General features: G+C 47.7%; 1 protein-coding gene across 1 annotated transcript in view; it reads left to right on the forward strand.

The window, feature by feature from the left end:
- Window positions 1–14117, forward strand: part of LOC144784018 (SCO-spondin-like) — a 1726865-nt gene that overhangs the window by 1354047 nt on the left and 358701 nt on the right. The window contains exon 101 of the mRNA XM_078662721.1: window positions 11691–11861. Within this exon, the coding sequence (XP_078518847.1) occupies window positions 11691–11861 (171 nt within the window). The remainder of the gene's footprint in view (window positions 1–11690; window positions 11862–14117) is intronic.

Here is a 14117-nt window from a genome sequence, read left to right on the forward strand (position 1 = left end):
GAATACCCTCACCAACCCCCACAATATGATCCCACAGATCAATATTATGATGATAGGTTTTAGTATATACCACACAAAGCTTTTGCCTAAGGTGGAGATCCACCCTCCAACTTCACTCATTCCGTGGCCCACCTTTTCCCAGACATTTTCTCTACTCAAGTCTTCGATCTCCTTGTGAATATCAGTTATGTTCCTAATAACTTTCTCAAGGGGCTTTGAATTGTCTGGAATGTAAGTACAACATTCCTGGACCTTCAAAGCCTTACAGACTCCGCCCTCTTTTGCTAGTAGGACGTCTAACGCAAGACGGTTCTGAAGAACCATAGCCCTTATCGATTGCATCTCTCCTTCTACCAGCATTAAGGACTGAGCAGTGCTGGCAGACAACCTGTCGACGACTGTTGCCAGTCGTCTAATTTTAACATCATTAAGGATTAGTCCCAAAAGAGGGAACATAGCTCCAAAGACATCTCCAACCATTTCTGCATCTCCTATACCTCTCCTTCCCCTCGATGATGTCTTGCCCTCAATGATCTCTAAGTCTTGTGCATGATATATTTTGGGGAAGACAATTGCTAGGTAACATGATCCATACCAGTTGTCAGGTAGTCTCACGTAGGCATTTCTTCCACATACAAAATACACATTTGGAATCACTTGCATTCCCTTCAGGAAATCTTTAGTATAGTACTCTATATTGAAAGCATGTTCACAGTCGACTTCTCCCACGTATACATTTTCATAATACGTTTTGGCTCGGTGTAGACATAGCTTTCCTCTCTGCGTCTTATCTAAAGCTATTGGACCACTACTACCCTTTCTCTTGTGTGCCTTCTCTTCCTCGGTCCAATCTGTTTTCCATTGTCCTGATTTTTTCAAAATCTTTTGTCTCCTGTAACGATCATCCACCTGCCCTATGAACTTCTTCTCGACTTCTGACACCTTGCATGTCAGGTTATTTCTACGGGCATGTGAAGTATCTAAGGTAATCCAAGGAATGAAGAACTTGGCCAATCTGTCTTCACTCTTCCAGTAGTCCCATTTGTTCATCTGCTTATAATTTGGGACTTCTGGCAACACTGAATCATAGTTGGAGAAATAGTATTCAAAACTATCTCTCTCATAAAATATACTAAGCAATAAGCTACATGTAATGCCATATGTCAGAGGGAGGTGATGATATCTAATGCCTTCATCTACAGACGCCGGCAACTGCATGCAGACGTAACAGTCCTTAACCTCCATGGCATCCACGTATTCATATAAGAGTTTAGCATAAGCATTTGACCTAAAGTCTCCTTGGGACTCATCTACGTGTAACCTGCGGGCTTCTGCAGCTAATAACGCTTTCTCTTGAGTGTTTTCCCTTTTCTCACCAGCAACAGTGGGTGTAAGCGTTTCTACAGATTTCACATCAGTTACCTTCGCCTCTTCCTCATGTCCCTTTACATAAGAAATTGTTACCACTAAAGCTATCAATATTATCACGCCTACTATTAGTGTACCTATTATACATTTAGCTCTGCGGTTCTGGGTGCCGGCTTCCATTTCGTCAGACAATATGGCTCTCTCTTATCTTGGCAAAAAGTTCTTTTCTTCTCGTTCCTTTACAGTCTCTTTTTAATCCTTTTGTCTTTAGAATCCACACAACTGGAAGCTGACAACCTTCTTCGCAAAGGTCCTTTAATAGTTCAATACAGACAACCCTAGCCCTTCTCCATCAACTCAAGGGAAGTTCCCTAATATTCTCTGCTTCCTGGGCGCTAGGTAATCTTCTTTTTCTGCTCGCTTTATTTACAAAGTCCTTTAAGCATCTACTATCAGGTTTGTGCCTGCAGCTTCGATAGCAAAGTTCAGTATTTCCAAACGAAGATTGTGCTCTTCATGTGCTGTTATCGTTGTACCAAAGTCGGGGAATTGCAATTCTGAGAGAAACATGTGTTTTAACTTGCTGAGGCGGGGAGGTCTGGGGAGCATGAATGTTAGTGACCCTTCTTGTTCGACTCCGGGTACCAACAGTCGTATTTCCACGGTGACGATGGGCTCAGAACTGGACACCACCACCGCTCGGATCCTCCCTGTCTCCTGTTTCACAGACATTTGTCGCCAGATATGTCCACTCAGGGGTGGAGTATCTTCTGCTAGGCACACGCACTCTTCTTGACCTTCTTCGGTCCGGTGCTTCAGCGCCCTGAGCACCTTCTTCCGGGTCTGAGTCTTCCGATATCGGAGGAAGGGTTATCTCTGGAGTTGACCTCAAGCTAGAGCTCCTTCTTTGCGGCCAATTAGCTTCTCCACGTGCCCTTCTACTCCTTCTCCTTCTTGTCTGTTCTCGCTCTCTGTCAGACCTGTCAGTGTCTGACTCGTACTCCCAGCTACTTTCTCCTTCTGTAGCGTCGTCTGTTTCGCTGTTGTACTGACCGTCCTCAGCTTGGTCAGACTCGTTCCCTGCTTCCGCTGGCACCTCTACAGCTTGGCTAGCCCCCTCTATGGCTTCTCGGTCCTCTGTTGGACGTCTATCCGAGAGAGGAGCTGTTTCTTCCAGAGGTGCTGGAACCCTTCGCGTATGTGACGCGTGGATCCAATTGGGCAGGCCTCCCACCTTCACAGCCGTGTTCGTGATCAGGATGATCTGGAAGGGCCCACGCCAACGAACATCCAGGCAGCTTCTTCTCACATGTTTTTTCACCAGGACCCAGTCCCCAGGGTACAGGTCATGGCACGGGCCCTGGCACGATGGAACCTCGGCAGCCTGCACCTGAAGGGACACAGAACGAATGGCGTCAGACAGCCCCTTACAATAGTCCAGGATCATATCATCTGTGATATTTAACAGTGCAGTAGTTGGGACAGATGGCAGCCTCATTGCTCTCCCCATTAACACCTCATGTGGTGACAACCCCGTTCTTCTGTCTGGGGTACTACGAAGGCTCATGAGGACCAATGGCAGGGCGTCAGGCCAACTCAGGGTCGTTGAGGAACACACTTTTGCAATTCTGGCCTTGATCGTGCCATTGATCTGCTCCACAATTCCTGAGGCTTCTGGTCGGTAACTGCAATGCAATTTCTGATCTATGTTCAGAGCCGCACAAATCATCTTCACAAGCTCGCTGTTGAAATGCGTTCCCCTATCTGATTCCAAAAAGGCCGGCACCCCGAAGCGCGGAATGAGTTCCCTAAGCAGTAACTTGGCCACTGTGAGGGTGTCGCACCTACGTGTAGGGTATGCCTCAACCCATCTGGAGAATACACAAACAACCACCAGGACATAGCGGAGGCGGTTGCACCTCGGCATTTCAATGAAATCTATCTGCATTCGATTGAATGGACCTCCAGACCTTCCTATGTGGCTCAGTGCAACTGGTGTTCTTTTTCCTACGTTCAGCTGCTGACAGGTCACACAACGCTGGCACACTGCTTCTGCTGCTATTCTAAACTTAGGATTGTACCAGGTCTGTCTAAACACTCTCAGCATAGCATCTCTCCCTAAGTGTACGGGACCATGTATGAGTCTGGCCATTGGGCTCACCATCTCATTGGGCAACACTGCTCTGCCGTCTGCTGAGACCCAAAAATGGGACTCACCCACTACACATCCTGCCTTTTCCCATGTTTCTTTTTCAAAATCAGGAGCATTTTCTTGCATGTTTGCCAGTTCATCCCAAGTATCAACAGTTTCCAATATCATGGCTAATTCAGTCCTTACATTTATTCCACCCACTTCCACCTCTGTGAAAGAATACCCTTGCTCCGCGCAATACCGCGCAACTTCATCAGCATATCTATTGCCTTTCGAAACGAAGTCCTCATTTCTGGTATGTGCGGTGCACTTTACAACTGCGATACCTGCTGGGCATTGCAACGCCTCTAACAACAGGCGCACAAACTCTCCATTGCGAATGGGAGAGCCTGAAGAGGTCATGAACCCTCTTTGAGACCATAACTGCCCGTAATCATGAACCACCCCATAACCATATTGGCTGTCGGTGTATATGGTGACTCGAATTTGATTGCTTGCCAAGCAAGCACGTGTCAAGGCAATAATCTCGGCTACCTGAGCGGAGTATACTCCTTCCAGGCACCCAGCTTCCACAACTCCAGTAATTGTACAAACAGCATAAGCTGCTCTCAACTGCCCAACTTCGTCTCTTACACATGAGCCATCGACAAAGAAAATTTCGTCTGGGTCGGTCAGTGGCTCATCTACGATGTCGGGTCTGGGTTTGGTGCATAGTTCAGTCACATCGAGGCAGTCATGGTCTGTACATTCATCATCATCCTCGATATCATTTGGGAGTGGCATCAAGGTGGCAGGGTTCAAAACAGAGCATCTCTTGAGGGTCACATTCTCTGCAGCAAGAATAACTTGCTCATAGCGCGTGAGCCTGCTGTTGGTCAGATGCTGTGTTTTGGTCCTGGTCATCAACAGTTCAACAGAATGGGGCACGCACACCTCTAACGGGTGCCCCATGACGATATTTTCACATCTTTCAATGCTGACACCCGTTGCAGCAACGGATTTGAGACATCCGGGCAACGCTGCGGCTACTGGGTCTAAAGTAGCCGAGAAATAAGCAACTGGTCTGCGGGCATTCCCATGGATTTGGACTAACACAGACAACGCGCAACCTTCTCTCTCACAACAGTAAAGCAAAAATGGTTTATTGTAATCAGGCATTCCCAATGCCGGAGCACGACACAGGTCCTCTCGCAGCTGTAAGAATGCCATCAAACAGTCTTTGTCCCATGGTACCGGATCGCTCACCTCCTTGTGCGTCAGTTTTTGCAAGGGCTTTGCTTTCAGTGAAAAGTTCGCGATCCACTGTCGGCAATAACCCACCATCCCTAGGAACATCCTGACCTCTCTCTGTGTCTTAGGCGCATTCATTTTCATGATCGCCTCTATCCTGTCTGGTGACACCTTTCGTTTTCCTTTCTCTATTCTGTGTCCCAAGTACTGCACTTCTGTCAGGCAGTACTGCAACTTTCCCGGGGACACCTTGTGCCCATTGGCAGCTAGGTGATTTAACAAAGCAATGGAGTCCTCCCTGCAAGCTTCTTCTGTTTCTGACGCCACGAGGAGGTCGTCTATGTACTGGACCAGAACTGACTTCTGGGGCAGCACTAGACTTTCAAGATTTTTCTTCAAAAGCTGGTTGAAGATCGATGGGCTTTCTGTATACCCCTGAGGAATACGACACCATGTTAGGACGCGACCTTCCAGCTTAAATGCGAAAAGAAAATGGCTTTCTTCGTCCAGAGGGATCGAAAAGAAAGCCTGACAAAGATCAATCACAGTGAACCACTCAGCTTGGAATGGAATCTGAAACAGTATCACTGATGGATTCGGTACCACTGGACAACATGAAACGACTATGTTATTAATCTTTCGGAGGTCCTGCACTATCCGAAATTTCCCATTTGGTTTCTGCAGACCCATAATCGGGGAGTTGCATGGACTACCCACGATTTCTTTCAGTATTCCCTGTTTAATCATGGACTCGATCACGGGTTTTATGCCTGCAATCGTTTCTGGAGTCAATTTATATTGGGGTGTTCTTGGGAACTCAGCATGCGGTTTCACTACAATTTTCACTGGTTCCACCCCTTTGACCAATCCTATCTCTTCCCCAGTGAAATCCCATACTTCTGGTGCCACTGTCTCTCTCAAGTCCCAGGGGAGCTCATCTACTGTCAAAGTAGGGTACAGCTCCACGCATATTCTTGAGTTTGCAACTTTGAAGTCTGCGTCATCATCATTGGTCAATACCTCCACTCCCTGAGGTGTACAGTATATTGTACAATTCAATTTACACAACAGGTCTCTCCCTAGCAGACACACAGGACTTGAATCGCAAACCACAAACTGGTGCTCATCGCTATACTTCCCTATTTTCACCTGTACCGGTTCTGTCAATTGGCTGGTTATTCTCCTGTTTGCGACCCCCACCACTTGTATGGTCTCTCCAGACATGGGCAGGTCTGGAACTGCAGCTGATCTGATCGTGGATCTAGTGGCTCCTGTGTCCACCAGAAATGTCGTAGGGCACCCTGCTACTTCTGCTTCGACATAGGGTCCCCTCTGGTCCACCTCCAAGGCTGCCCCGAGGGTGCAGTCTTCTCTTTCCACTCTCTGTCCGGTTAATGGGTCCACATAATAGCACTCTTCTCCTTCTACAAACAGGGGCATTTGTCTATAGGTCTTACCCATAGTCCCTACTCGAGGAGGTTGCGGGAACTGGACTCGGGGAGGAGCCCCCCCCCCTTTGAGCACCTTTCCCTGGTATGGCGTCACCCCTCTTGTAGGCGCGCTCTGGACCTCTTCCTCCTCTATCTCTTGTTCTCCTATCTCTACATTGTAGGGACACTCGCGTTTCCAATGCCCCACCTCGTTACACTGGTGGCACCTAGTCGTTTTCTTCAAGGCAGCTATGTCTAATCTGGGTCTAAAGGTGGAACTCTCCTCATTGCCCTTGTTCTGACTGTACTGCTTCTTTCCTCCTGTACCTATTCCTTGCTGCTGTTGCTGCTGTCCCCCCTTTCCTGCTGCCTGCATCTGTACCACCATCAACTTTTCTTTTAGTTTCTTAGCCTTGGAGTCTATCTCATCACAGCAGTACCTGGCATATCTCAGTATTTCGTCTAGGGGTTTATTTTGCCAACAAATCAAGTGTTGCTGAATCATTAAACTAATATCCGGTCTCAGTCCCAGGACGAACTTGGACACAAATTGCCCTATGTCTTTTGGATCCATTACATCCAGGCCGCTATACTGTTTAAACGCCTTCAGCAATCTCTCGTAATATTCGTGGACGGTCTCTTTGGGTTCCTGTCTGGTTCGGTCTATTCTGACCCAATCTATGTCTTGCATTGGCACTTTCTCTTTCAGCCAAGTCATCACTCTCTCGAATTTTGCCATCACAATCTCGGACGGCCCATTAGTCTTAGCATCTCTCTCCGGCTCCGTTGTGGGCCACTCAGCGCTAACCTTGCATGCTGTCCACAGATCTCCTGGTACTACAATGTCAAACAGCGTGTTCAGATCTATCCATAGGACCTTTGAGATTTTTACAAATCTCTCGACTTGCTTGTACCACTCCACTGGGTTTTCCCGCAATTTGGGGAAGGAGGTGGTAAAAGCAGCTAAATCTCCCCTACTCCAAGGGACATGCACATAGTTCCCATTGGCGACCTCACGCAAAGGGTATGCTTCTATTCCCTGCAGCCTTCCTGGTGTCATACCAAGCGTGCTTCTCCTGACGGTCCCTTTCTTGGACCACCTCTCTTCCCACTTATCTAGTGCCCTCCATGTCCTTATTCCAGTGATCAGTTCCCTTATGTGCGTTTTCAGCCCAATCGTTCTCCTCTCATCTAGGTCTCGATCTGTGTAATGTAGCCTGTGGTTACCCTGTAATGCTTTGGTTCTTGACAGGTCCACCATATATTTGCCTGCTAGTTCGACTAACTTCTCATGGATTGCTCTCGCTTTTCGAGTGATGTCCTTTGCCATATACAGTATTTCATCCTGCTCATACATTTCCATTCTTTCTAAAGGCAGGGTACCATCTATCATGTCATCCAGGTCTGACCTTAAGCTGGCGACATCGAGTCTCTTGGCTTTTATCTCAGCTCGCAATATGTCTTTCGAAGGGGGCTCACTGGTCTCCCTACCATCCCAACTCCGAGCTCTACGTTTGGGCTCGGGAGAGTTAATGAGTGCTCTCCCTTGCTCCCATCTCTCCAGGTCCCATGCTCGGCCATCCGATCTTGGAAGGTGATGGAACACGGGCCTGTTACCCCCACTCTTGCTCTGCCCACTCTCTTCTTCTTCTCTCCTTTCACCGTACGCCTCTCTGTTATTTTCCCTCTGGTCGCTACTCTCCCTTTGCCTAGTATCGCTCAGTATCCGATACGATCCTTCCTGGTTCCCCATATTCCCTGGGCTGCGCTCGTGTCCGTCATCACAGGGACTATGGTGCGACCTCTCACAACTCCCATTCAGTTCTCTGGTGCCGGGCACACAGTGTGGACACTTAAAGCTGTTTCTGTACTCTTGCGCTCTCCTCTCCCCTTCACTGAGTATTGGGCGCGCCACCCCTCCACTCCCGGGGCCCCCGTTTTCCAGGTCTGTTCTATCCCCACTCCGGGCCCAATGGGTGACTCCCCTACTATTTCTCTCTCTCCCGTCCCACTCCGGGTTGCTCTCCCCAGCCCCGCAGTGAGTCCGAGCTCTGCTGTCCTGACTTTCCCTTTCAGCTTCTGCAGCTATGATGCTCTTATGAGCCTCCACTGCCTCATCCCACTTCTTCATGTACTCATTTAGCTCTTGAAAGGATTTTCGTCCAGATCCCCTCAGATCCACTGGCCATCTAGGGCCCCCAGGATCCCCTCCTGGATCCCCTGCTGTGTGCATCGGGGTGCTCCACTCTCTAGGTACCGGCATCTGACTTGGGGAATTAATCGTATCGTTCCTCCTTGCCGTCCCTGCTCTTTCTCTGTCCTTCCGTACCCGTTCTTCCCCTCTTGCTCTCTCTTGGTCATATATCGATATTATAGGACCTATGGTAACAGGTACCTGTAGTGCATCTGGTAATGCGTAGGATGTGGCGCACTCCGTTTCCGGCGCTCTTTGTACCACAAACCTCCCGACTACCTGTTGCACCTGACTAGGCTGGGACAGCTCTTTCTTTGCCTCAGGATCCCACTCTGAACTGGGAAGCGGTCCATGCTCTCCTGCATTGCCCCCCTTTTCTCTTTCACTATGCTCGACCTCTCCCCCTGCTCTATTATACGGGGGTGGCCTGTCTGTCAATAATCTGTTTATCAGGCTGTCCTCTGTTTCGCTCTCATCATCTTCTTCTAGGGGGCTTTTATTTTCGGGCACCTCTAACACTGGGTACAGTTTATTAACTTCCATGTTATGCACTCTCCATCTTTTAGCATCCGCATCCCACCTGGCATCCTGCACTGCCCTTACCGATCGTTTCACCCTTTCTTGTCGTCTGTTCATATTCTTTTCATGCGCTGCCCTAATCCATGCATCAAGAGCTTCAAACTGGGTCGGTCTAGGCAAGGGTCTCATTGAGGTCATGACTGATTTTAATCGATGTAACACCTCTAATCTGAACGTCCCGTACTTCGGGAACGTCAGTTCCTCATTTCCTTCCGTAATCTTACTCCACTCTGATATCCAAAGGATCGTATGCAGCCCAACATTCACTGCCATGTAACGAGCCGGCGTACCCTCCGGCGGGGCTTCTTCCCCTTCATCCGATCCCCGCTTCTCTTTTTTAAACGCCGCTCTCAGCCATTTAAAACACTTCATAATTATGCGCACAATATCCAGCCTCGCTACTCTGTTTACTTCCTGATGACAATCCACCAATCCTAACGCGGCTTTGCTAGCTTGGCCTATCGCGGCGCGGTCTTTCTCCGGTCAGCCAATCACAACGCGACACTTTCTGACGTCTTTGCTAGCTGGCCTATCACAGCGCGGTCTTTCTCCGGTCGGCCAATCACGTCGCGACACTTTCTGACGTCACTTTTCTCCGCTTCGCAGCAGCACCCCTCCTTTCTCAACTCGTCTCCCGGTCATGCATGCGTCCCATTCATACACCGAAAAATGACTACTTCCGACCAAGCGGTCACTTCCCTCGACTGTACGTCCACAGTCTATATGTAATTGTCAACACAACTGACGAAATGTCTATCGTCTCTCTGATAGGTTGCTTACACACACAGTAACCTCCGACCAGCGTCCGTTACTCACGCACTCACTCTTACGTTCCCCCTATCTCGGTCTTTCGGGTGATCAATGGTACCTCATGACCCCCTTCACTCCAGTTGACAATTACTCTGGGTGTCCGATACACCCGAACCACTTAAGCTCTCCTTGAACTTAAGATTTCCACCGGTTGCGCGCGCTCACAACCTGTTCCACAGTCACTCTACAGACATTCAACTCCGCCAGACATTACAACATAGATACAATACAAAACACCGCAATCTAACACGCATAACCCTTTATACTCACTCTCGACCGATACTGCTGCTTTTTCTGTCTCACGTCATCCGGATCTTCTTCAGCGGGCGGTTCTTCCGATCATCGATTTCTAGGGGCCTTGGGGTAAGCTAACCTGGCCTAGGTCACCGTCCTCAAGAAGGCAACCATCCTCTATAGCTACCAACTGGAAGGGCGAGATTTTGATCGATACCTTATCACTATTGATCTAAACCTCGATCTGGTCGACTGAACCTTTGTTGCCTGTCTTTGAGGAAGAAAGTGCATCTATTACCAAGCCTGTTCACCCAATAAAGGACTCCGCTCCCAAAGATCACAAACAACTTCTAGCTTTCAAAAGTTTATTGTAAGGATAGGATAAGCTGCAAATACAGGCATCTCAGAATGAGATTCACGAGATACACAGGTCCCACTACATACATGTGCTCTCTGAAAGCCCTCAGACGAGCAACGGAAATTACTAACACAAGTTCTAAGAATAATAAAGCTATCAGCATTGACGCATATTGAGATCTCTCCTTCATTTAAGTTGGAGGAAAAACGCACAGGTTAGGCTGTCCCTACCCTGCTCTAGATGGTATCCCTACTTAACCAAATCCCAATCCTATCAAAGGTGTCAGCAGTGAATGACCCCCAAGGGAAGTCACTCACTCTTAGTCTCTTGGTGAAAACCTATAGTTCTCCAGTCATGACCCCTCTCTGCCTACCCATCCGCTCTCTAAAGGGTCCTCAGGTATCTGCTCTAACTCCACCCAAGGGTGCTGTCCCTAATACAAAACAGTCAACAACATTTGAGACGCCCCTCGTGAGACGCCCCTCACGTGGTGTAGCTTCTGGCTTTTTCCATGCTGCTTTGTATTGGGCCGCATACGTTGGAGTTGACCTTGCTTCTCAGACTCTTCTCCGGCCCGCTGATACCCCTTAAACATTCCGGAACCCTCCTCCATGTCTGGGCCGTCTCCTGAACAAACCTCTATTCATATTATTTATAATTGGATTCCCCCTTTTCTCTTGCAGACAGACATCTGCAGCCAAGATCCCAACTCTCATAGACTTCCAAAAAGGTTCGCAACATTTCTTGGCCCAGACATGTACGTGTAAACCAACGTTAAAACATTTCAGGCCTACAGCATTTCTCATAATGATTATAGCATTCAACTTCTTCATTAATTAAAGCATGTTAATACTCTTATTCTATTATTCAGTAAACACATCTATAAATCATGGCCCATTAATGCAATGACCAAAACATTAGTACAATCTATGTCGTGAAAGGAAACACCTTCCCCTTCCCTTCTAGCTCTGGCCCTGAGGCCTACCACATTCTGCGTTTAACCACATGCCATCTTACATTTTAACAGCTACACGACATGGATTCAGGAATAATCACATCTAATAAAATCATATAATGTCACACATTTCTGTCTTAGTTCCACTTCTACTTAAATCTCTACATTAGCTATACATTCAGAATATAATTACAAATACTATTAGCACTCATGGCATTTCTCCTCATGATTTGTGCTTACTACGGGTAAGTGTGATGCACTCATACATTTAGGTCAGTTTGCGCTCTCTCATAGGCCAGCTATCCTTCCTAATGATCTCTGTGGAGCTTCATGTCTGTTTTATCATATAATGCTTAGTTCTTTCATTTTCTTCTTTTTAGACAGTGAATGGTGCATCTGGTCAGAGTGGAGTCCTTGTTCTAAAAGCTGTGGCACAGGGATCACCAGCAGGAAGGGTGTTTGTCACTGCCCCATCCTGGAGAGTCAAGGAGACCCGTGTAATGAGAGTGAGCGCACTGATGTCCAGGCTTGCTATGCCCAGCCCTGTGAAGGTAGGGTCTCTGGAATCAAATTCGAGAGCAGGAAGGGATAATGTCAGCAGTGAATGCTAGCGCCCTTCACTGGAGCTTGACCACTTTGCAGGAATTGTATAATGTCACATCTGTCTGTGTTTTTTTTTATCATTTCCCAGCATGTAGATATTTCTCCTTAATTACTGTGAGCCTGATTCACAAAGTGAAACACTCTTTTGTGTACGTTTGCATTTATTTTGGAATTTATAAACTCAGATTTAATAGTAAATTTATGACTGCGGAGTCTCTGCTTTGAGGGAAGAGATTGCCACACATAAAAAGAAAGGCATATTTTGGACCGATTCACGAAGGTGAACTTAGACCAAAAGTCTAACTCTACACCTGAAGTATAACTTTACCCCTGAAGTCTAAGTTCCGACCTAAAGTCTAACTTAGACCAAAAGTCTCACTTTACTACTTTTCTGTATTCACAAAGGTAAGTTACTGCTAGTAAGTTTACTTCTAGTAAACTTACTAGTAGTCAAGTTGAGTTATTATCACTAAAATTATTTACAATAGATCTAAATGTAGACTTCAGGTCTAAACTTAGATTTCATGTGTAAAGTTAGTCTTCAGGTGTAAAGTTAGACTTAGGTCTGAAGATAGACTTTTAGTCTAACTTTACCTTTCTGGATTTGGCCATTTATCTTTTTTCATGTGCAGATTTCTCTGTCCCGACTGTAGAGTCTCAGCAGTCTTAAACTTACTGTTGAATTGGAGTTTGTGAATTCTAAAACAAATGTAAACGCATATTATGTCCATTATTTTAGAGATAATGGGACAATTCATATATGTAATGCACCCTGCACCTCTGAAATACTAAATCTGATAGAGACATCTAGCTGCAGATTCCTTACCATAGAATTTCCCAGGCGTCAGTCGGACCCGGAAGACTTTTGCTTGAGCAATACCCTTGAGCACCAGTAGTTGGCGTCAGTCGGCTCCAAGTGACGTCGTCGTCTGTGTCACCTGTGACATCAGTTATTTTCTTTCAGTGCCAACTAGTGCAGATCCATGAAGAGAGCTACCCTCTGTCATTGTTTTCCAGGATTCTTCTGACGTTTTGTCGACAATTTTGCTGTATAGTGTTTTCCACAATGTCAAACAAGATGTCTGGATTCAAGCAGTGTGGCGCCTGCCATCGCATCATGTTGGTGACGGATCAAAACTTAATTTGTCTCTGGTGCCTGGAGGGCAACCATGACTGGAAGTTGTGCTCCAACTGCTGGGCTATGGCTCCTAAGGCTTTGAGTGAGCGGTCCCTAAAGCTGCTTGTGGCCATCACCCAGCTCCATGCCATTTGCCACAGAGGTCTGGTTCTCGGTCTCTATCAAGGGGAAGGTCCGGGCACCGCCCCTGGAGTCGTGAGTCTTCAACCTCCCGCTCAAAGTCATCGGGTCGGTCAGGCAAGAGGCACAAGAAACAAGAATTTGAATGAAGCTTCAACTGCTTCCTGTCCATTGGCTGACGTGACGGAGGAGTTTCGACACTCTGGGCCTTGTTCTGCGGAACCTGCGCCTGGGTTGGCTCTGGGCTTCCCTGCCTTTCCAGAAGCCGGAGCAACCCCCCCAACTTAAAGAATTCTATGATGCCATGTGCCTCACCCTCCTGGCATGTCTTCGGGCCCCAGAGGCTTAAAGGGAGCTCCATCGAATTCCGCACTAGTGGCTCTGACCCAGGTGCCCATGCCCCCAATAGATCCGGTGGTGGATCCAGATTGGTGCCAGTTGTGCCATTGTGACCTTCCCCGCTACTGACCCCTACACCGAGACTCCCAGCACTGCCAGCGCCTCCCAGAGGCACCAACCTCATTCTTATCCCCGACTAGCTGGAGCGGCGCCTGCAGACAGCAATTCTAGCCCTGACTGCACCCTTGTGTCCTAGGTCTGTTTCTCAGCTTTATTTTGAAGAGCCAGAAATGGAGGAAGATTGGGAGGGGTTACAGGAACCATTACAAAATCAGCCTGAGCATGTAGTGGACTGGCATGAAGAACTGGGTGAGGCAGAGGACTGGATAGCTCTCCAGATTCTGGTGTGATTTTTCCCCCTACCATGGCTATGGAGGAGAGAGCTTCATATGCTATGGTGGTGAGAAGGGCAGCTGAGGTCCTGGACCTTCAGCTCCCTTCTGTGTTGGTCAAAATAACCATCTTAGCAGAGATCCTGCAGCTGGGTGTCTCCTCCTTGGAACCTCTCTTCCCTTTCAAGGAGGTTCAAGCCCAGCACAGGGGCTTC

Source organism: Lissotriton helveticus, chromosome 10, assembly GCF_964261635.1.
Source record: "Lissotriton helveticus chromosome 10, aLisHel1.1, whole genome shotgun sequence".
In the NCBI taxonomy this organism is placed as follows: domain Eukaryota; kingdom Metazoa; phylum Chordata; class Amphibia; order Caudata; family Salamandridae; genus Lissotriton; species Lissotriton helveticus.